Source organism: Carassius gibelio, chromosome B25 (genome assembly GCF_023724105.1).
Source record: "Carassius gibelio isolate Cgi1373 ecotype wild population from Czech Republic chromosome B25, carGib1.2-hapl.c, whole genome shotgun sequence".
Taxonomy (NCBI): Eukaryota; Metazoa; Chordata; class Actinopteri; order Cypriniformes; family Cyprinidae; genus Carassius; species Carassius gibelio.
The window spans coordinates 20,402,791-20,427,203 of NC_068420.1; the positions used below are offsets into that span (position 1 = coordinate 20,402,791).

Here is a 24,413-nt window from a genome sequence, read left to right on the forward strand (position 1 = left end):
TCTTCGTGAACGCATGACTATATATTGCTAAATAATATTTTCTTTATTACATATCAATTGTTTTGTTTTGATTGTTATTATATACTGTACTGTATATATATATATATATATATATATATATATATATATATATATATATTAGTGCTGTCAAACAATTCACGATTAATCCCATCCAAAATAGAAGTTTTTGTTTACATAGTGTGTGTGTACTGTGTACATTTATTATTTATATATATATATATATATAAATATAAACACATATGTATATATATTTTTTTAAATAATATATTTATATATATAATATAAATTATATGAATGTAAATATATACATGTAAATATTTATAAAATATATACTGCATGTCTGTGTGTTTCCTGCCGTAAATATATCAAAACTTAATTTTTGATTAGTAAAATGCATCACTAAGGACTTCATTTGGACAACTTTAAAACTTAAAATTTTTTTGCAACCTCATATTCGCTTCACCCGGACTCAAAAGTTCATTTATTCCAGTAATTCAACTCAAATTGTGAAACGCGTGTATTAAATAAATTGAATGCACACAGACTGAAGTAGTTTAAGTCTTTGGTTCTTTTAATTGTGATGATTTTGGCTCACATTTAACAAAAACCCAACCAATTCACAATCTCAAGAAATTAAAATATTTCATAAGACCAAAAAAAAAAAAAAAAAAAAAAACATTTTTAATGAATTGTTGAGCTTCTGGAAAGTATGTTCATTTACCGTACATGTACTCAATATTTGGTAGAGACTCCTTTTGCTTTATTTACTGCCTCAATTCAGCGTGGTATGGAGGTGATCAGTTTGTGGCACTGCTGAGGAGGTCTGGAGCCCAGGTTTCTTCGACAGTGGCCTTCAGCTCATCTGCATTGTTTGGTCTCTTGTTTCTCATCTTCCTCTAGACTCCTCCTCTCACGTGACTTTCCGTCATTCATTTCAATAAGCGTCCAGAAAAGTCACAGCATGCTTGGGGTCTCTGTAGAAAGTCAATGGACTGAAGGGAGGCAAGCTCCACTGTAACTTTAACCTGCGGGTGTCTGGTGGACAGTGATACTTTATAATTTTAAATATCATATTCAGTCATATTGATCAATTATTTTCTCATCCAATTTTGAGGAGAGGATACACTGCCATTGATGTGGTTAATGTGTGCCTATGAAGACTGTTAACCTCTTCTGATGCTCACAGAATTTTAATTAATTTATTATAACCAGTAGAAGTGTTTCACATTGACTTTGCATGTATGGACAGCATTAGTTTAAATCAATCTTTTTACACCGATATAAGAAACAAAATACCATATTAATAAATTATATATATGTATATAATTTATTAATATGGTATTTTGTTTCTTATATCTGTGTAAAAAAAACATATTTTCCCCCCTTTTTTTTACAGTCATGCCAATAAAGCAATGTTAAATTTGACAGATAGACATATAGATAGATCATTTATTTTTCGAAAACTGTAATTTCCTGATTATATTACCTATAATGTGTAATGAAAAGGATTACGTTACTAACCACAGTTGTCAAGTATTTTGGGATCCGTGACGGACTAGTTATAAGTAAGTCCATTTTACAGAAGAGATAACACACTCTGCTGCCTCTGATATGGCCTGCCTGACGTCATCACAGCGCTATCATCACCCGTCACGAGCGCTGGGACTCTCCGAGGGTCACTCAGATTACTCGGTCAAATGGATTGTGACGTCAGGGTTTAGGAAGCGTCGCGTTGACTTCACGCGGAGCAGACGAGCGCTTCACCCGGACGCGAGAGGACCGACGCCAGCATGAGTCCAGAGACACCCGCCTGAAGGACACACACACACACACACACCGCAGGATGGACACACAGCGCAGGACGGCCGCGTATCTGGAGGTAATGACCGCGCGCTGCTGGGCGTCTCGACGGGTTCACGAGCTGTGGCTCGACACTGCATGAAAATATACTGGAAAACTATGCATATTCCTCATTAAGTTCATTTTTCTAATTCACATTCATTCCTTTTTTTTCAGAACGCAGGTTTGAATTGAGTTGTGATGAAAATCTGAAATTATTTAAATAAGTTTATTTTTTATTTTTTCCGTGACTGACCCCGTTCTAAACCGGTTAAAACAGTATGTAGTTTAGATCCGCGTGTACATTGTTTAAAGTTACAGGCTAGTTTACTCAAAAAATAATAATTGAAAAAGAAACCATTCATTATACTCACCCTTGACACAAAACAGTAAGTTTGGCTTTCTTCCATAAAATGAAAACAAATGGTGACTGCAGATGTCAATTAAGCTTCAGAAATGTCTAACGTTAGGCCTATAGCTGACAGTAAATGTAATAACACTTGCTGTAATGTAATCTGAATGATGACTGCACAATGACCCTGTCCAATCATACTTCAGACTGAGGATGACCAACAGTCACCATTACATCAAAACATTAAGGACAAAAACTTTTTTGTCTGCAAAAAATGTTTGCAACATGGGAATGAGGTTAAAAATCAGTAAGTAGGCTAAATTATGACTTTTTATGTGTGTGTGAACTTTGATGGCTGCATTTTACCTGTGAAAATTTGTGAAATAACTTTAACTAAGACTGCACCTTAACCCTTTGTTGCAAGCGAACATATCGGAAATGATGTGCAATATGTGAGCGAGTATCTCAAATACTAATGTCTCAGTGAACTGTCCATTTTAATCATCATCATCAAATGGTTTTCATGCTAAATACTGTAAAACTCATAATACACTGTTTTCACTTCACAAATTCAGAAACCTATACATCCAGAAAACAAATGTGAAATTTTGAAGTAAAAAGACTGAAATAGTATTTTCTTGTAAAACATTTTCCAGGATTCTTTCTTCCAGCTTTAATCTGAAACTTCATCTTTACAGTGCATAACTGGAGTAGATTAAATAGCCGTAGTTCGTAAGCCTTGTGTTTTAATAGATATTTGTTGTTTTAGATAGCTGATGACAGCGAAGGGCACGAGCTGAGTCTGTTCTGTGTGCCGAAACACTACGAGGAGGATCTGGACAGTGTCATTATACCCTGTGGCCTCATCAAAGACAGGTAGGTTTCCCTGAAGAGCGCGACTGGAATCTGTGAAGGTATCTGGGAAGCATTCATTTGTGAAGTGATTCAGTCGTGTTACTGCTGTGGCCGTGGCATGCCCTCGATCGTAAAAGGGCGCTGTGTTCCTCCCGTTCACTTAATGAGGTTAGCGCAGGACGAGAGGCATGTGATTTGAATTCGGCTTTCCCATTTATTTGTTTAACAAATTTCCCCAGGAATCTCTGGACTGACAGTTTTGGCCTGATTTCAGCCAGCTTTAATGAAAGTGTCACAATCCTCTCGATTCTGCTTGTCTCTGCAGGACTGAGAGGTTGGCCAGAGATATCGTTCGGGACATGGGCGGCCATCATATCGTGGCCCTCTGCGTTCTGAAAGGAGGGTATAAGTTCTTCGCAGACCTGATGGATTTCATGAAGACACTGAATCAAAACAGCGATACGTCTGTGCCACTGACTGTGGACTTCATTCGGCTGAAGAGCTACTCGGTGAGAGCCAGCTTCACTGAGCCTTACATATTCATACGCAACACTGACACGTGCATCATTTCACATCTAGACGTCTGCTTTCAGATTATTACTGAACATAAAAATGGAGCATTTTATTAGTAAACTGTGCCACTGACATGTTAAAGTAAATGTATGCATTTAGCAGACACTTTAATCCAAAGTGATTTACGGTGCATTCAGGCTAACATTTTTTACCTAACATGTGTTCCCTGGGAATCGAACCCACAAACTTTTGCACTGCTGGTGCAATGCTCTACCACTGAGCCGCAGGGACATTCTTCTTCCACAGGAACACAGGACATGTTCCTTACAGGAATGAAAAGGGTTAATAACTGAAAGGGGCAGATCACCAACATTCACTCCACCCTCATGTCATTCAAACTCTTTCAGTTAGATTTCGTATATATTTGAAAAATACAGAATTCCGAATATTTTGAAAAATACAGAATTCCAAATATTTTGAAAAATACAGAATTCTGAATATTAAAAAAAAATACAGAATTCCGAATATTTTGAAAAATACAGAATTCCGAATATTTTGAAAAATACAGAATTCCGAATATTTTGAAAAATACAGAATTCCGAATATTTTGAAAAATACAGAATTCTGAATTTTTAAAAAAATACAGAATTCAGAATATTTTGAAAAATACAGAATTCCGAATATTTTGAAAAATAATGATTTCATAAAAAATAAGTTCCAAATCATTCAGTGATCGGCAATTTTCATTGTATGGAAAAAAATGGACTACCTTTGCGTTATCTAAAGTTAATCTTTAAAGTTGCGATAAAATGGACGTAAAGACAGATCTTTGCTTCCGTTTTGTAATTTACTGTTTATCCAATAGAAACGCATTACTGAAAAAAATCAATCAAATATAAATTAAAGCACTTCCCTTAGAAATTCATGCAGCTTGCAGTCGATCAAAGCAGCATCATGTAAAATTTACATTTCATGTTAAACAGTAATAGGCCTAATATAATATATATATATATATATATATATATATATATATATATATATATATATATATTATACCTTTATGCCTAAATTCCTATTTATTTATTTAAATAGTTTTTGACAAATGATGTAGAATCTTATTGGCATTAGTCAATATGTATCATTTGGTTACTATAAATATAATCAGTTATATAGTTCCTCTTTATAATGATTTTTGAGTTGACTTCAAGGCTCAGATATCAATACAGCTGGTTTTGATTCTGAAGATGAACCTGAAAGTATGATCTGATTTCTCCTCAGAATGATCAGTCTACTAACTGTGTGAAGGTTATCGGTGGAGATGAATTATCTGCTCTTACCGGCAAAGTGAGTTTCAACTTTTGAGCTTCTCTTTTTGTTTTGTTTCGCTTTCCATTTCTATTTTATTTGCAAAAGTTTGGTGCGAAGATCTATTTGAATGTGTTTTAAAAAGATGCTAAGTTAAGCTCAGTTTCTCCTCTCTTTCCTCACAGAATGTGCTCATTGTAGAGGTGAGGTTACATTTTTGATGCCATGTATTTTATTGTGAATTTGTGTTGTGAAATGCATGAAAATACTGATTTCTCTTTTTGTGCCTAAGGATATTGTAGAGACGGGAAAAACGATGGAAACGCTGCTCAAACTATTAAACGAATGTCATCCTAAAATGGTGAAAGTTGTCAGGTACGCCAGAAACATCTTTGGAAAGAGAAGTCAAGCGGTGTTAGAGATAGGAGAGATTTCTGGTTAAATAGCCTTTTATTAGAATTTAAAATAAGATTGTTTTTTATTGAATATACCTCATTTGTGATCCCGTAATTTCAGTTTACTTGTGAAAAGGACGCCCAAGAGCTCAGGATACCGTCCAGACTGTGAGTTCCTTTGTCATTTTATTGGATATTAAGAACATTTTGTGTCTAATCTGCATAACTTAGAGAAATCAAACACCCTGCGTTCATGTATTTCAGACACGTGCTCATTTGTCTGTGTTCAGAGTAGTTATGCAATGCTTTTAGACAGAAAGCTGATAAGCTCTTTATCTCCATCCATCCATCCATTTATCCTCCAAGCACGGATGCGACTCTTTCTCTCTGAATCTTGAGTCAGTTATCAAGACGACGGAGAATCGACAAGCTCTTTTTTTTTTGCAATGTTCTTAATTGTAATGAATACAATGCATAACTACTTTCTTTCACCAAAACTATAATCAAGTATTTATTTTCCTCTTTGTGTGTGTATGTTTAAATGTCTTGTATTCTTCTTCTTTTTTTAGATATTGGATTCGAAGTTCCTGACAAGTTCCTAGTGGGATATGCTTTAGACTACAATGAATATTTCAGGGATCTGAGTGTAAGTGTTTGTCCTGAAGGTGCAGCTGATAGGCTTTTGGATTAATGCAAAAAATAATCTCGGTGTTCAACCATACTGTAGTTCATGAAATTTAGAAAATCCTTAGTCTGTCTGATCTGTAACAGCTTCATGTGGTCGTAAACATTTAAATTTAATGTGGCTTTAAGCACTATGCATCGTTAAAGTTTCACTTTCCTCGTGACTAAGCAATTAAATTTGGATTTTACATGGAATAATGGTAATATGAGTTTACCTTACGAACCCGGTCTTCGCATCAGGAGGAAAGAGAGAAACGAGCATCTTCCATCTGAGGACTTGTGTCGGGGCACAACAAAAAACATTGTCGAACAACAATATAAAATGCAGGAAACTATTAATTGGTAATTCTACAATTAACTGCGTTACAAACTATACTACGACTGGAAAAATGCAGTAAATTGATAAACTGTACGGCGTGATGACGTTATATGTCTTCGAACTATATTATTCTATATTATCTATATTATTTGTTTGTCTGATCTGAATGATGTATTTACACCTTCCTGTTTTATTTATATCTTTCAGCATATCTGTATTTTAAGTGACAGAGCGAAAGAGAAATATAAAGAATGACATGACACCCAAGTGATGGACGCATGAAGACAGAGATCACTGTGAACTTTTTTTGTTTGTTATTGTAACATAATTTTTGTACATGCCGTCTGAACTGAATAATGAACTCCTAAAACATGGGTTCCCAAAGATCAATGATCACACTTACAGTGTTGCTGTGAAGGAGGAATGAGACCGAACATGTCCTGTGTTATAATTAGTCATCTGATTTTAATCATCATTACTGGTGAAGATTATGGTTTGAACTGAGGCCTTCAATTAATTGGTTTTATGTTGATTTTATGTTCACACAAGTCCATTTGGCTAATACAAGTTTGGATTTATAGCCCAGAGATGCACAGTTCATCACTGTTGGTTAGTTATTGTTATTTATTAAATATTATCTAGATACTAACTACAGACACACACCAAGTGTCAGTAAGGAGGACTTTGATCACCACAATAAAATTACAATTACTCTTACCATGTTATTATTTTTGTCTGGTTGTTTTCTGTGCTGTAAATGTGAGAAAGGTATGACTGTTAGTAATATTTATCTGTTTACTGCCAGAAAACTCTTGGAAAGCTGTCATGAAGCAGAAACAAGTGACTCAAGCAGTAATATGATGGTCTATGGATTTTATTTGGATTTTCTAATCAAAATCTATTGAAACAAAGTTTGCTATGGGCACCACAGGGCAAAATTATCTCAAATGAGCCAAGTTAAATGACATGTGTTGTTTCAGAGTTTTATTATCTATCTGTCTCTTAGCTAAAGTTAATAATGTAAATAAGTTTTGACAACCGTTAGGAGTTAGTCGAAGGCTTGTTTAAATAACGTCATCGTTCCTCCAAAAAACTTAAGACTATTTCAAATTAATATCATTACCGCTTTTGTCTTACAAACATTTGCAAGCTGTCATTTTGTTTAAATTGACTAATTACAACGATTTGTTTGTCATACACAAATACATTTCTATAAACAATTGAGAATAAACCTTAGCCTGTAATCGCAAAGACTGTGATTGGTCGATCCTGATCGTCGCTGACAAAAGTAACAGGTACCACGTGACCGTTGGCGCAAAAATAAAAATATTTATAGAAAGACTAAATATATATAAAAGGCGGCCACAAATATTGAGAAGATATGAGATTTTAGTAAATAATCTTAACTGTATATCTTTAATTTTTTTTTAACAAAAGGTGGGGGGAAAATACAGAAAAGTGCAATATGTTTGCTTTAATTTCTTTTTCAGAGTTAAATAAAAATATGAGAAATGTGGCCTGCTGACACATATAAAAAACAACAACAACAACAAAAAAACTTTTATACATGTCACAAATTCGGACCTAATTTTATACAGTCTATGATTCGGGCCCATCGCAGCTGACCAATCAGATGCGTTTATGCAGCTAGGCCCCGCCTCCTTAAAAACCCCACTCGCTGTTCTCCTTCAGACGCTGCGTGACGTCTTGATTGCGGAAGTTCCCCGGCAGGATTATTCCAACGTGAATTTGCTGTAAGATAAATTTCTCTGAGAAGTTAAGTGAGTTATTTGATTTGATAACAGCGCGTCCGCGATGGCAGCTCTTAAATACTCCGGGATGGACGACACAGACAGTGAAGACGAGCTCCCTCCCGGCTGGGAGGAGAGATCCACTACAGACGGATGGGTTTATTATGCGAAGTGAGTGTTTGACACACACACACACACACACACACACACACACACACACACACACACACACACCTGAGATAAAGATGTTCGTTTACACTCTTCATCTGCTATTAATGTGAGACAGAGGGCTGTTGAGCGAGCTAAGATTGTTTCTGATGTGATTTATTCATTCATTTCAGTCACGAGGAAATGAAGACTCAATGGGAGCATCCCAAAACTGGGAAGAAGAAGCGCTGTGCTGGAGGTACAGTGATCAATAATGAATACTGACACAGACTCTTCCGTCAAACTTCTGTTGAACTCCGTCTGATTGATCAACATGAGTGAAGTGTAGAGATGGACCTGTGTTGGTGTGCAGTGATGGAGAATAATGTATTTAATAATCTTTTAGCTTTGCCGTATGGATGGGAGCAGGAGACCGATGATAAAGGCCAGATCCTATATGTCGAGTGAGTTCAGTGAATATGATTTTCTCATAAGAGTTTCACTTTATGGGATGTGTTTGCAGGAAGTATATTCAATTCTAGCACATTATAGTTTCCTTTAAATCATAACTTGAACTTTTAGTATATGTCTCCTAGCTTTAAAGGCTAATTAAATCTAATTTAATCTTAATACATTTGATAAAATAAAGTATTAGCAGATATGCATATTACATATTTGCATTCATTTCTTCTTGGAAAATGATGCTTGTGCACAAGAAGATAAATTCAGCGCTATTATAATGATTAAAACAGTGCTAAATGAATTAAACAAATGAAATTAAGTTTTCAAAACTTAGTTTTTAGAAGTTTTCTTATATTATATATAAATATTATATAATACAGTATATTAAACAGTATATAGTATTTTGTCAGGAAAGGGATAGGATCGTAAATAATGAGCAAATTGAATAAATAAAAAAAATAATAAAATGAAAAGTTTCAAAACTTAGTTTTTTGAAGTATTAGTTGTATTATTATATTATATTATACTATTTCAAATAAGTCAATTTAATAATAATAATATTTATAATATTATTATTAATAATAAGGATCAGATCATAAATAGGGAGCAAAATGAAATCATTAATAATATATGGATAGAATAAAATGATATATTAATAATATATGGATAGAATTGAGTTTTATTGTTATCATTGATAACAAATGTGTCAATTCATTGGTGTGCACTACACCTATTTAATAATAATAATTTAAAATATAAAAGTTTATTTCTATCCTTCTCAGCGGAGCACGTGGAGAGAGTTTAAAAGTGCAGTAACAACAACAACAGTAATCAGCGTGGTGAAACTGGGAGTAAATCTCAGTGTCTGTGCCCAATATTTACTAAGCTTTGATGCCTGAGGATCCCCCAAAAATTCAAAAATAGTTAAAAGTTCATAGTTAAAGTTGTTTAAATTGTTATTGCTTTGAGTTGTTATTCTGGAATTAATGTAAAATGCTTAAAAACACACCCCATGTGTGTGTGTATATAGTAATGTTTGTCTCTTGTCGTCAGTCACATCAACAAGCGCAGCACGTTCTTCGACCCTCGGCAGGCCTTCACTGTAGAGGACCTGCAGGTGAAGCCCAAACGCTACGACGGGAACAGCACGGCTCTGGAGGTCCTGCACGCTCGAGATCTGTCTGACAGAGTGGTGCTGGTCACAGGAGCCAACTCCGGCATCGGTGAGTGAGTCCTGAAGAGCACCATCATCATCATCATCATCACCGCTCTGTTCTCCACAGCAGCTGTGCTGTATTACAGTGTGTGTCCAGCAGAGGGCACGACAGGATTATTTCTGACTTCTCACTCTCACAGCAGTCTACTTTAGCAGTTCAGTGATAAAATACTCCAGAATCATTGGTGAACACTTTAGACCGCTTCATCTAAAGCGTTATTAAACTCTTATTAGCTCATTCATTTATCGTCCCGCATCTGAAGACATCAAGTAATGATAACGTTTCCTCACATCTGTGAAATACAGACTTTCAGCCGAACAGGAGCCAGATTTGAGCCGGTGTGTGTTTCTGAAATGAAGCCCTTTCATTGGTGGATGTGAAATCGTGTCACTGTAGTGGTTTATATCTCGTGTACAGTACACTTCCATTTGAATTAACTCCTTATACTCAGAAAGGATGTAACGATTGATCAAAAGTGACTGTGAAGATTCAATGGTACAAAATATTTCTATTTCAAATAAGTGTTTTTAGCTTTCTGTCGATCAGCTGTTTTCAGCACTGATAATAATGAGAAATGTCTCTTTGAGGAGCAGCTCAGCATATTAGTGATTTCTGAAGACTGCAGGAATGATGCTGGAAATGCAGCTTTGTTTCATAGAAAGAAATTACATTTAAACAATATATTCACATAGAAAACCGCTATTTTAAATGATAAAAATCTGTATTATTTTGCTATTGTTTATACACTTAAGAATTTTATTGTCATTGTTGCTAATTAGTTTTTGTTGTTTTCATGCAGGTCTATTTAGCTTTATTTCTTTTACTCTTAGTAATTGTAATATTTCATGTCAGCTTATTTTTTTAAGCTGCCAAGGCAACATTTCTTTTATGTTTTATTTCATCATTTTTTTAAAAAAGTTTTGTTTATTTAACAATTACAGCGTTGATATTAATATTTCAACATTATTATTTTTTTTTTTACTGTATTTTTTTATAAAATAAACAGGCTGGTTAAGCTTAATTTGTTGTATATATATATATATATATATATATATATATATATATATATATATATATATGTATATATATATATATATATATATATATATATATATATATATGTATATATATATATATATATATATATATATATATATATATATATATATATATATATATATATAAATTTTTTTTTTTTTTTTAGTATTTATTGTAAAAAAAAATAGTGTAAAGTAGTACGAAAAGGGACATTTATTTCTAAGTCATTCATATTGACATGTTTGAATTCTGAGATTTAAGTAATTTTAATTAATAACCATCATGTCCAAAAATGTTATGTATTCAGTATTACGCTTATCAGTTTGGCTGCATTCCTAACCTGACACTTCTTGCTTCAGATGTTTGAAATATATAAATAGAAACTATATAATATTAACATACTGTATATAGCGTAATGATATTATTTGTGATAATTAAGTGATAGTTAATTATTACAAACACTGTATGAGACACAAAAGCATCTACTGATCAGTTGTGGGGGATTGTAGTGTCACGTGATTGAGCAGTAGAGGGCAGAGGAGCTCTGTGTGTCGCTCATGAGTCCGGCCGAATTCAAGCATTCCTTCACACTATATGAAAGATAACAAGAAAAAGATGAACTATTTATATCAGTAAGATTACATAATAGCAATTACATTGTTTGACATATATTAGATAATTTGATCAATAAAATGTGTATTTTAAGGAGGTCACGTTTACAAATATGGATTTATTATTTCATTTATTTTATAGAATTTGCTTTAAATAATTTTAGGTATTTTAACCGAGATAGCGTCTCCTTGTTGAATATCTGCGGATTATTATGTTCACTTGCACAAAAATGTCTCTGACGCAATTCTACAAGGCTTTTATTGCACACTGTAGTTGTGTAAATAAATGTATTACCATATTTAACATATTTAATCACCAAACAATAGTTGAACATGTAAGACTGAGAATTTAATTGAGTTTCTAGTTAATATAATAAGTGTTTTGTTACTTACATTTTAAACCATGAAGCACGTTCTTGTTTGAATAGCTGTGGCGTTAATATTTGTCTAATAATAACCCCGTTATATGGTAATTAGGGTAGGAGGGGTTGTTATGCTTTTATTAGACTGATACTTGTGCTGGATTTCATTAGACTTGTCCACACACAAACACGCTCGCAATCCTCTCCCTACCAGTTTAATGGCTGTAATGGAAACAGATACTCAGTCTCTCTCTCTCTCTCTTTCTCTCTCTCGTTAACGTGTTTTCTGGTACACCTGCACCCCTGCATTGATCCTGTGGTGCGTGTTTGACCCCGGTTGATGCCTCCCATTCATTCCCATTAGCGACTTGGGCGCTTTCCTTAATTCTCCTCTATTGAACCAACTAAAAGTTATTTACCGTCTCAAGCGCCGTTCACTTCACTCAAGCGCCCCGTCACAAGACAACCAACAGCGTCTGACGTGAGACCTGGGCACAGGCTTCAGCACGAATCTGCTGTTTCCACTCTAAAACACTGGGTTTAGCAAGCGTGCTGCTTACATGTGCCACAAAATAGTAATCTTAAATTTGATTAATATTGAGTATTTTATATTATTACTTTATTTTATTTGCTTTCCTTGTTTATTATATATAATATGTGTGTGTGTGTGTGTGTGTGTGTGTGTGTGTGTGTTTGTTTGTTTGTCTGTTTCTTTTTTTCCCCTTTTGTTTTGGAATTAGATTTGTATTTTATTTTATTGGATTGCCTATATATATATATATATATATATATATATATATATATATGAAGATATTACACACACACACACACACACACACACACACACAAACAAATAATTATAAATAAATAAAATAAAATAAACAGACAATATATTTGTAAAACTGATAAGACACTAGTGGATTTGTAGGCAATACAATAAAATAAAATAAAATAAAAATCTAATTCCCGAAAAAAAGAAAGACACGCACACATTCACTCGTACAACAAACATGCACTCATTTACATCCTTCTCTCCAGGTAGAAGTCTCTAAACTCATCCTTTCCAATCATCCTATTACTTGTCTGCTTGATCCTATTCCATCTAATCTCCTTCAAGACATTTCTCCTGCTATTGTACCTGCACTCACTTCACATTATTGACACATCCCTTCACACTGGTGTTTTTCCTTCAGCATTTAGACAGGCTCGTATAGTTCCACTACTTAAGAAAACCCTACTTAACACAATTCTTTTACAGAACTAAAGACCGGTTTCCCTTCTTCCCTTCATTGCAAAAACACTTGAACGAGTGTTCAACCAAGTCTCTGCCTTTCTCTCACAGAACAGCCACTTGGACAGCAACCAATCTGGCTTCAGAAAAGGACATTCTACCGAGACTTCCTGCTCTCAGTTGTTGAAACCGGATTCCAAATCTTCGATACTTACCTTGCTGGATCTATCCGCTGCTTTTAAAATGGTTAACCACCAATCGTCAATCCTACTGGAAAAGGGCATCTCAGGAACCACACTTCAGTGGTTTGAGTATTGAATCAGATAGGTCCTTCAAGATATCTTGGAGAGGTGAGGTGTCCAAGTCTCAACATCTAACTACTGGGGTGCCTCAGGGCTCAGTTCTTGGACCACTTCTCTTCTCTGTCTACATGGCATCATTAGGTTCTGTCATTCAGAAACATGGCTTTTCATACCACTGCTATGCTGATGACACTCAACTCTACCTCTCATTCCATCCTGATGATCCGACGGTTGCTATTCGCATATCAGCTTGTCTAACAGACATTTCTTGTTGGATGAAAGACCATCTCCTTCAACTCAACCTGGCTAAAACAGAACTGATTGTGGTTTCAACAAACCCTTCACTTTATCAAAATTTCAACATCCAGTTAGGCTCATCAACCATAGCTCCTTCAAAAACAGAGTTGTGATTGATGATCAACTGACTTTCTCAGACCACATTGCTATAAATTAGCATTATTCAACATTAAGAAGATCCTGCCCCTTTTTTCCCTAATATGCTTTACAACTCCTTGTTAAAGCTCTTGTTCTCTTGCTTTTTGTATAGCAGCATCACTTACTACATGTTAACCAATGCATCACACTTTTTACATATATTTAATATTGTTGCAGCATGGAAATCTGCATAACGTCTTTGCAAGATTTCCTACCTTAGTATTTTACATAGTCCTTCTGCATTATCCCAAGTTCTGTTATTTTTCTCAGTAAGAACCATTACATTCTTCCATGAAGTTACAAATAAATCATCAGTAATTTATTTTGGATCCACTTTTTCTCCATCCTGATGTACCTGGTCAGACCGGTTTGTGTTTTGACTTGCGCTGGAGTCGTGTAGTTGTTTTCAGTTGAGTGTGTAGCACATGGTTATTTTTGGTGAGCAGGTGTAGCGCTGGAGTCGCCTCTCGGCTGCCGGTCTGTGATGGTGATGAATGCTCTGTGGCGGTCACTGTGCTCTAACGGGCCTCTGTTTGTCTTTCTGAGTCACAGCGCCGCAGACGTGGATGCATGTGTACATTTACGGACTTCTATATTTATTCTGTTCCTATTCTCAGTTCACCGGTTCTTATGCATGAGGCAGGTTATTCACTAGAGGCAATACTTTTTTGTGCTCTACCCCTTGATACAGTGAGAATTCAAGCTAGAAAGAAAATATTTAAAGGTCTAGTTTGTATTTTTTTTTTTAATTTAAATATTTTCTCCTACGTTAAACTGTTTCTCTGAGAAGTGAAAACACAATGGCTTTCAGAACGTTGCATTGTTTTAGATTCGTGTCCAGCCAGACACAGCAAAACTTCTTTAACCCATAGCATGAGTTTAGGCTGGGGTTAACTGTTTCTCTAACTAATGGCAGATGGAGGGAGATGTTCAGAGAAACCTGTTTGGAAAGAAAACAACATTATTTCATCAGTTTTGTTTGAAACTGAAGTCACAGTTATGCCTTTAAACCTAAAAGATAAAAAAATAAAAATAAATAACATTTAAACCCTGTCTGTTTATTTTTTTTTTTTATGTGTGTTTAAAAAACTATATCCTTTCTTTGAGTAATGCCATCTATCATTGTTTAGATGTTGTTTAATTCACAAGTTTGCGACAAAAACTGAGCAATGTTAACAATAAACCATCCCCTTTCAACTCAAATAATAATAAAAAGTAAAATAAAAATAGTTTTTGATCCGTCGTTGAAATAAAGCCGAAATAAAATAAAATATAAATGCTACATGAAAATGGCATCCGACTTAACTGAAATGAGTAAGTTTAAGTACAAAACTAAACTGAAAAAAGGCTCATAGAAATAAAAAATTAAAATAAATAAATAATAAAATAATGCAATTTAAAAGAAAATCAAAATAAAAGGTAATTCACAACAAACTAACTAAGTACATAATACTAAAATAAGACCGGTTGTATGGAAGATAATAATAATAATCTATTCAATTTTATTTTAATAAAACTTCAAAGTATTTTAACAGCAAGGAAGGAAGCAAGGGCATTTTCATGATGTTTCTAATCTAATCAAGTAGTTTCTGATTTTCCTAATTAATGCTATTCTCAGCATTATATTGTGTAGAAATGTAACGTGGGTAAAAAAAAAAAAAAACGGTCTAAACCAAGACACAATTTGTCCTCTGCAAGAACTGGCCGTGAAACTCATATCCTTGTTTTGTTTTGCAGAAAGCTCTGTGTCAGAACAGGAAATGGAGTTCATAAGGTGGCACAGGGGATGAATAACAAGCCGTACTGACGGGAAATCTTCAGTTTTATGTGCCTTGATAAATGCCATGCCCGCTATGTATTTCTAGTTTAATTGAATTTTGATGGCTGTGCGACTGTGTTTCTGCGGCCTCTCACCAGGGTCGTGTCGCTGGGTCTCTCTCTCTCGGCTAAAGGTAGAAAGTGAAGTAATTCTGTGGCTTTCCTTCTTCAGATAAAGCGTGAAGTAGACGGTTTGTGGTGAGCTGGTAGATTGATGCAAATTTGTTCAGCATAACTGTAACTAAATTGATTCAGACCTCTATAGTAAGCACGGCCGTCCTTGTGCATTAAATAAACAGTTATTTTTACTTACTTGGGTATTTTATTAATAAAGTACATAGTGTAGCCTCGCCCTCTGTGAATTATCATTGGTCCAAAAACGCTACGTAACTTAACGTTTAACATGAAATCTATACATAATGTATTAAAATATGTGACCCTGGACTACAAAACCAGTCATAAAAGTAGATTTTATTTTTTTTGTAATTTGAGGTTTATACATAATCTGAAAGCTGAATAAATATGTACCTTAATTATAAATAATAATGTTAGGATAGGACAGTATTTGGCTGAGATATAAATATTTGAAAATATGTAATCTGAGGGTAAAAAATAAAATAAAATCCAAACATTGAGAAAATCGACTTTAAAGTTGTTCAGATTAAGTTCTTAGCAATGCACGTTACTAATCAGAAATTACGTTTTTATGTATTTTTAATACAAAATGTACAAAATATATTAATGGAACATGATCTACTATAAAAAAGTAATGTTTACAACACAATCTGGGACATTAATTATACGTTTGAAACTTTTCCCACAATTAGGCAAGTACAAAACAAGACAAAACTTCTGGATCTTTCTTTTCTTTTAGTCGCTCTGTAATCTTCTGTGTGCCTGTGGAGCCCGTTATTGATACTGAGTGTCAGAGGAAATAGAATCTGAGGCTTTTAATGTGCATTTCATGTCCGTTTTTGATGAATCTGTTTATCGGCTCTGTAATGAACACCAGGTATGGTTGGTTAGTCAAATTATTGAGCATTATTAACCTTGGATGAAATTCACAAAGCATGGAAAAAACTGATGTAACATGCAAGAAAATTACAACTGGGGATAAAATGTTCGATAATGATTACGATCTCAATACCACCCGGCTGAGCGGCCAGAATGCATATATATATATATATATATATACGTTTAAGGCCTTTTACTGGCTTTTAAAGGAGCGAGGCTTTTTAAAATGGTCAGGAGGGCCTGAATGTGAACTCAAGTGGTTTATGGATCTCTTCGATTTTACTATTTGTCCAAGAGCGGCGATATTAAAGTTGCATGACGACTCTTTGCTCTCTGTTTAACAATGGCAGTGATGGACTAACGGTGTCCCGCTTGGCTATCGGGGGCCGGGCCGGGAGGCTGGTGTGAGGGGGATGCCATTGGGACGCCGTGACCGTTGAAAACCTGCGGCCCGATGAAAAATGATGTTGGGATTTAGCTGAGGCCACTTGGGGGTCAAAGACGAAGTACGTGAGGGAAGGGCGGCAGAGGGCAGCCGGGGGCAAAAGCAGCGGGGGTAATAGAACGGCGTGGGGCTGGTCAGGTGGAACCCTGCTCCTCAGACTCCTGTAATTACAAACCATACATTTCACTTTGGGCCGTGACAACGTCTCCCCCAATCCCAAATGAAGATGGGGGGGTTATTAATGGCGGAAATTAAGGCTCCCTGCACACTGATGGGAGCAGCAGTCTTCTCGTTTTAACACCAAAATATATGTTTCACCTCACCTGCTGTCTCTAGCCCCGCCCCCTGAGATGCTTCATGACCATATATGGTCATTAGGGATGCGATTGGTCTGATAAACTGGTAGCCCCACCCCAAATTCACACATTTGCTAAGCCAGAAGTCGAATAAGTCAAATCAAGCCAAGCAATAATTCGACAGCTCCAAAAGTGTCTTCAAGAAGTGGTATTGGGACATAACACCAGCTTAATTTGGTCACCCTTTTTTTTTGGCACCATTGCGCAATATATCCACAAATATGTGCATTTCCAGCCAGGCCATGTGTTCTCTGATCCATTAGGATCTAGTGCAGGACAAAGGAGTATTTGGTGCACGTGTTCCTGAAAATTTGAGCTGTAGTGCTCATGTGGATGATTCAGGTTCGAGTCCAGCCTGCAGAATTTCCCAATTCCATTCCATAGAAATATTCCACACAAATGTGACCCCTAGAGGACGCAGCCTTCAGAATTTCCAACATTTTCTTGTCCTCTCATTGGTCAGATAAACTTTTAAACACTCAAACACTCTCTCCATCTTTTTTTCTCTCTTTCCACGGCTATTTTGTGACTGTTCTTCACCATAAATCTGTCTGTTATCACAGAGTAAGCCATGAAACAAAAATGCTTCTCTAACAATTAGCCACATTAACAAATGCACATTTTTAAAAAAAAGTGGTGTTGTCGTTATTATTATATAAAAATATAATCCATTATGTCATTATATTTTGGTATATTTATATTGCAATGTTAAATGGTGAGGGGATACTATATTCTATATACTATAATCTAGTGCAGGACAGAGCAATGGTGCAGTGGTTGGCCAATTTTGAGCTGTGGTGCTCTTGTGGATGATTCGGGTTCATTTCTGGCCTGCAACATTTACAAATCCCACTTTTTTCTCTCTTTTTGATGAACAATTTGATGTGCATTCTGTCTAATAAAGCAGAAAAAAACCTTTTAAAATAACAATGGAAGACATGAGTCCGAGTGAACATCAACTAGAATCATGTCGTCGAATTAGAGCGTTAATCTTTCCGCTCTTTGTGTTTATCTTGGATTATTGCCCCATACTTCGTTTTAAAATGCACATTGCCACTAGAGACCAGGAAGTGACCCGCAGAAGAACTTAGCAAAACAATAAAACCATCAACTGACCCAGAGGTCACCTCTGGAATGTCCCGTCTTCACGGCATCCACACAATGCGTTATATACCAAATCACGATCTTTAAGGTCAGAGGGTTTGTTCAGATCGCTGACCCTCAGCGTGAGCAATATTATGCTTGTGTAAGCAAACATCAGTAAAATTCAACGCAGCTGACCGACAGCTATTTTATTTCTTTTTCGATGAAGTGTCATGCTAATTTAGCTGGATTCTCCCCCAACGTGTGCAGGGTCTCACCGCCTCTCTTTGACGAACAAGCAGAGTCATTACGTCCAAATTAATGTCAAGCCCCTCTTATTTTCCATAAATAATACATGGCGGGTCGCTGTTGTCGTTAAACATGTTCTAATTTGTTCTCCATTACAAAAAACAACAGTGTTGATTAATTCACACTTCAGGCTGAACAACCGCCACGATTTTTACAAGGTGACTGCGAGCTGCTCTTTTGATCAACGCTAATGCGACAATGAAAGCGCGGTGCTTAATTGTCATTTTATGGATTTGGGAGTAAATGTGTATTTTGTTTGCCGGCAGGAAAGGCATTTCAATTCTCCCATCTCTTGTTTGTATTTTGGTGTGTGTTTCTCGAAGGAAGCCCCTTGTGCAGATACACACGGCGTTCTCCATTCCTCCTAATAAGGTGTCATAAAATTGAATTCCATGCTTGGTTTGTCAGAGAGGAGTTCTTATCCTACTCCAATTTTGAGTTTTAATGGGTAATACTCCTTAGCTCTCTCCTCACAATTAGGCCTCCTAGTTACCTTTAATGAAAATCAGATTAAAACATAATCTAATTAAAGTTCATTTTAATCCACGCTATCGTCCCGACTGTCTGTGACTCGGAATCACGCCGGCACACTGTCAAACTCGGTTAGTTTGCACAGAAGAGGAAGGCCAGACTATCAATCAAGGGTTTTTACATATGTGTGTGTGTTGGGGAACTCGCATGAAGTGCATTTCCAATACCATTCCCTCTTTCTCTTTTTCAGTCCAGGGAAAATCTCATGAACACACACCTGGGTCACATCCCACTTCAAACTCTATGCAGTATATATTTAAACTCTATTTAGTCTTAAAAAAGTGTAATTATTGTACCATTAAGAGATTTTTCAGTGTGTTTTCAGAGCCTTTCATATTACTGTAAATCTTACATATTTCTTGTGCTTTTGTAGATTTTTTTTAATGCATTTATTTTCTACCTTTTAATTATTCTTGTCATATTGTCATTACATTGTGTATTAATTTATTTATTTATTCATCGAGAGGTGCATTTGCTTTTTCAGTAACCATGAGTTGCTTTGTCTTGCTAAATTAGATTTGTATGGTTTTGCAATGAACAAATATATAATAAAACAGTAGTAAAAATACCTGCATTCATATGCACACATACTTACACTACACACATAAAACAAAAAAAAGCATTAAAGACATTAGTCACAATATATTAATATTTCACAAGCCATTAATCACAGAACTATAGTAATATGCATTTATTTATTTAGACAAAGCCACTCACAGTCACTAAAACAAAAAATGCCGAAGCATTTTATGCCTCCTCTAAATAAATCAATCAATCTGGTAATATTTACAGTGATGCATGAAAAATTACTTAAGATTTTTTTTTTATTAAAGTAAAAATAACATTTGTTTGTTTATTCCACAAATAATCTAACAATGAAATTGAAAATTGAAATTCTGGCTTATCTTATTTCTTTATTTTAATTTAGGGCTGAAATATAAGCCGGCAATGTTCAGGTTTGGTGAGGTTCACGCTCCTTTCCTGTGCATAAAAATAAAAAGATTGCAGGTTCTGGTTTGTTATTTGGGAATGAGTGTGCAGGTCTCCCATCATGAGTGAACTCAAGAGGGAAAAACCTCTGACGTGCATGCAGTTGTCACTCACAATCAGTGACAGCTGCCAACTTTCATATCCACTGATACCCATAATTCCCAGCATTGGAGAGGGTTCACAGAGCGATGGAGTCGTGCCTCTCTGTTTGAGCCGTGTTGGCCTGTCAGGTCTTTTCTGAGCCATGACAGCGTAATATGTTTTACAAGCAGAATGGCCAAGGGTTATTTCACAGTCAGAGAGAGCAGGCAGGCCAGCCAGTGAAACAGCCATGCGGCGACACAGCACATTTAGTTCACCTGCTAGCCGCTTCCACACTTAGACCAACGTTTGAGCTCCCGCTTGTCAAGGGAAAAGATCTTTGTGTCTGGTTTACGATTACGACAAAAGTCATGCAAAGAGAGCGCGTACCTGTTAGCGTTTTCAGACAGTTTGCTGTAATTAAACTCTGGTTTTAATGAGCAGATATGGCTGGCAGAAATACAAACATGTATGTGAGGATTATGGGTTTAAAAAAACCCTCAAAGCTCAAAAGTGTTGCCTACTTGACTGCTGTGTTCTTCACCCTGGTGTCGTGGGACACTATCAATTTAGAGGTTTGACCTCCTGTGTCCTCCGTATGATGGCGAAATAGACCGTTCGCCCCATCTGAAATTCCCTCTGATTTTTATAACTTGATTATTAATGTCAGGTCTGCAAACTTGAGCCATTGTTATGAACTTGAGGCTTTTTCTCGCAGTATCTATTCTGAGACACGTGTACCTTTATGACTGGTGCCCACTCCGGGTAATAAAGTGCTGATGCCAGCTTAAGAGAAACTTTAAACACACTTGCTGTAATCAAAGGCACAATGCAAAAAGGCAGGTCAGCAAAACCAGCCAAAACAATACCCCAAGTCCCCCCAAATATAACCTTTTTGGGAGAAGCAAATGTTTTGTGTTTCTGCCTTCCCGTACCGTATATATTTAGATCATTGTTTCTACCTTTTGGGTTTGACTGACCCATTTAGAGTGGCTATTTCCAAAATTAATTTGAGAAACTGATATGAGGCAACCATCAGAGCAATTTCTAAATGAGGCCCAAATATCTTTACGCTCTGTGATGGAGCGACTTATCACATTAGCTTTGAAGTGCTTTAAGATCATGGGCTTTGTGAGGAAGTTGATACATAAAAGACTTTATTCCCCCTTTAATGATTTATTCTTTGTTATTTTTGTTACTTTTTCTTAATCCGTGCCCCCCCACCCTCTGTTTTCCAGTACAAGCCAAAAAAAAAAAAATATATATATATCTTGTGCAATTTTATTTCTAGAGTAAATTAAAGAAAAAAAAATGATTAGCCCATAAACTACTCACCCTCAAGTCATCCTATGACTTTTTTAATTCAGATGAATCCAGTCAGAGTTATAGTAAAAATTGTCTTTGATATTTCAAGCTGTGGCACTCAGCATGTGTTGCAGTGCATCAGTCCAAAAGAATAAAAAGTCTTCTTATAATAAAATTATAAGCAAAATAACCATATTTTAATGCAGTAATCAATTTAATATAGCTTGTGATCACTGTTGTACATGGAAGGAGCTCCGTGCATATGACGTATGCGTTTGGCTTTGTGCTTTTTCCGCTCAGAAGTGATGAACGCAGAAGCGCAGGGGGAGAGATCAAAACAAAACAATGGTCACTAATTAGTATAAAGTGAGGATTTGTAAAGAAGAATGTCAGAGGATTTTGATTTAAGCCAAGAGTATACTGGTTTTCCATTGCTAAATTAAGGAAAGTTTACTTCCTTTGCTCCTGTTAACAAACGTTGTTTTTCACGAGATTCACAGGCGCATGTGCAGTGCTAACGCAAGCTTCATTAAAGTGATTATTATGTTTCTATATACGTCACCTCTGACTCAATGAAAGAATAGAGTCATATACACCTAGGATGACTTGAGTATGGGCTAATTTTCATTTTTGGGTGAACTAATTCTTTAAGACCTGCATCAGAAAATATATTTTAACTACGTAAATTGTTTTCTTTACCCCTATGTTTTTATTTAAATTCTGAATCTAGGTATTTGGTGGGGTTTATGCTTTCTAAAAACAGGATGATAATTAGCTAATGAAGTAAGAAAACAACTTAATTCTTACAAGTAATTCAATCTTACAAGGTTTTGCTTTTCAAGTAAATTAATTTATTTATGGATATATATATATATATATATATATATATATATATATATATATATATATATATATATATATAAAAAGGAAAATACAGTTTACAAAAAAATATTTTAGCTTTGTTAATGTCTTTACAATATACATTTTTGTTTTCTGTCATAGAGGTGCCTCAGGGTCTTGTCCTAGGTCTGTTTTTATTTCATTATCCTTACTGAAGCTATTGGAGTTTCTGTGCTTTAATTTTATAATTTTTGTCACTTGAAAATGGACTTTCGGTCTGAAGCGGAATAAATTCAAGATAAAGGACCCATGCACCCTTTGCTTGGATTGAGCTGCTGCAAATAACAGCAATAGCACTGTAAACTTATCGTGGTCAAGTGACTTATCTTAATCATTTTATTTCTGTCTTCTACCATCCCTTTGTCTATCCACCCACACCCTATCTGCAGGTTTTGAGACTGCCCGATCTTTCGCTCTTCATGGTGCTCATGTGATCTTAGCGTGCCGAAACCAAAGTCGTGCCAGTAAAGCAGCGAGTCTGATCATGGAAGAATGGGTGAGTACGAACACACACACACTGACTCCTTCTGCAAATGGACGTCATCCCGTGTGACCTTTACATTTCATAAATCACGTTTTGTGTAGCTGGCATCTCTGCCTTCTCATGAGTCACACGATTAGGTGGAGCTTTGAGTCATTAGCGCTTTTCTAAATCTAAATCCTAGTGAGCTGTCTCACTGCTGTCTATTGCAGCATCCTAACTGATATGTAACCTCCGCTGATATGAACTAAAATGTTCCTCATTGGTAGCAACTCAGTGCATTCCACACAAATTATTTTTCAAAAGTACAGACTGCGATTCCAGTTGGTACTGAAATTTTTAAAACGTCCATTTCCCACCAAGAAACTACACTCAGTGGCCAAGTGATGCTTATGGTTCATGATATTGCTACAGGTAATGAACAATTCTTTGTGATTTGTATATTTGAAATTGGAAAAGACATTTAGTTTTAAATGTCACCCTTTTAAGTGTACCTTTGTTCCCAGGTCATCTGCAAGATGGATTAAAATTCTGATAAAGTAAAAAAAAAGATGAGACCTATACACATGACAGTATGATTGAAATGTTAAAATGAATTTTTTTTAAAGGGGGTGGGGTTATGAGGAGGAATCATGATGCTGTCTCAAAATCATGATGTCTATCAGCCATCAGCGATGGACGATGGCACCATCTATCAGCCCAACCATAGTCATAATAGAACAACAAAATCCTATCATATTTGTTGTTAGCTGATAAATATTTCCATTTAATAGTTTGTACTTCATAAGGACTCTTCATAACAAAGACATTAACTATAATGATAACTGTTAAGTTTTAATAACAATTCTAATTCTGTCAAATAGGAAAATCCACATAGGAAAAAAAAAAAAAAACTTTTGGTAAGGTCTATGCTTGAAACAAGTTAATTATTATTTGCTAATGTGAAAGCTAAATTTAAATCAAGATTTTTTGTGAGACAAAGTCATATCTTACAAGGTTTTGCTTTTCAAGTAAATTTTAAGGATATTTAGATTTTTTTCTAGGAAAAAAATACAGATTTATAAAACTATTTTAAACAGTGTAAATGTCGTTACAATAAGTGTTTTTGTTTCCTGTCATAGAGGTGCCACAAGGTCTTGTCCTGGGTCCGGTTTTATTTTATTATCATTACTGAAGGTATTGAAGTTTCTATCTATTTTCACCACTTAAATAGGGACTTGATTTAGTATAAAAGGGATAAAGCTTTAATAATCATTTCAAT

The 24,413-nt window shown here is 35.4% G+C and overlaps 2 protein-coding genes across 5 annotated transcripts in view; both read left to right on the forward strand.

Moving 5' to 3' along the window:
- Positions 1 to 1,683: 1,683 nt before the first annotated feature.
- LOC128013716 (hypoxanthine-guanine phosphoribosyltransferase) lies at positions 1,684 to 7,139 on the forward strand. Its single transcript, XM_052596871.1, has 9 exons — positions 1,684 to 1,900; positions 2,982 to 3,088; positions 3,393 to 3,576; positions 4,859 to 4,924; positions 5,071 to 5,088; positions 5,178 to 5,260; positions 5,402 to 5,448; positions 5,850 to 5,926; positions 6,491 to 7,139. The coding sequence occupies exons 1-9, from the start codon at positions 1,865 to 1,867 to the stop codon at positions 6,536 to 6,538; spliced, it is 666 nt and encodes a 221-aa protein (XP_052452831.1). The 5' UTR covers positions 1,684 to 1,864; the 3' UTR covers positions 6,539 to 7,139.
- Positions 7,140 to 7,966: 827 nt separating this feature from the next.
- Positions 7,967 to 24,413, forward strand: part of LOC128014368 (WW domain-containing oxidoreductase) — a 194,483-nt gene continuing 178,036 nt past the window's right edge. For 2 of the 4 annotated variants that reach the window (XR_008183533.1, XM_052597943.1), the window contains exons 1-5: positions 7,967 to 8,205; positions 8,376 to 8,440; positions 8,588 to 8,645; positions 9,697 to 9,866; positions 23,061 to 23,167. Coding sequence is in view for 3 of the 4 variants with exons in the window: in XM_052597943.1 (XP_052453903.1) it covers positions 8,099 to 8,205; positions 8,376 to 8,440; positions 8,588 to 8,645; positions 9,697 to 9,866; positions 23,061 to 23,167 (507 nt within the window). In the remaining variant the exon portion in view is untranslated. The remainder of the gene's footprint in view (positions 8,206 to 8,375; positions 8,441 to 8,587; positions 8,646 to 9,696; positions 9,867 to 23,060; positions 23,168 to 24,413) is intronic. The other 2 variants (XM_052597944.1, XM_052597942.1) reach the window with 2 other exon arrangements.

What these genes read in the sequence shown, in the direction of transcription:
- LOC128013716 (XM_052596871.1), top strand. Translation starts at nt 1,865, where the DNA reads ATGGACACACAGCGCAGGACGGCCGCGTATCTGGAG. An exon ending in GGACGGCCGCGTATCTGGAG is followed by an intron (nt 1,901 to 2,981) that starts GTAATGACCGCG and finishes TTGTTGTTTTAG; the next exon opens with ATAGCTGATGACAGCGAAGG. An exon ending in AATATTTCAGGGATCTGAGT is followed by an intron (nt 5,927 to 6,490) that starts GTAAGTGTTTGT and finishes TATATCTTTCAG; the next exon opens with CATATCTGTATTTTAAGTGA.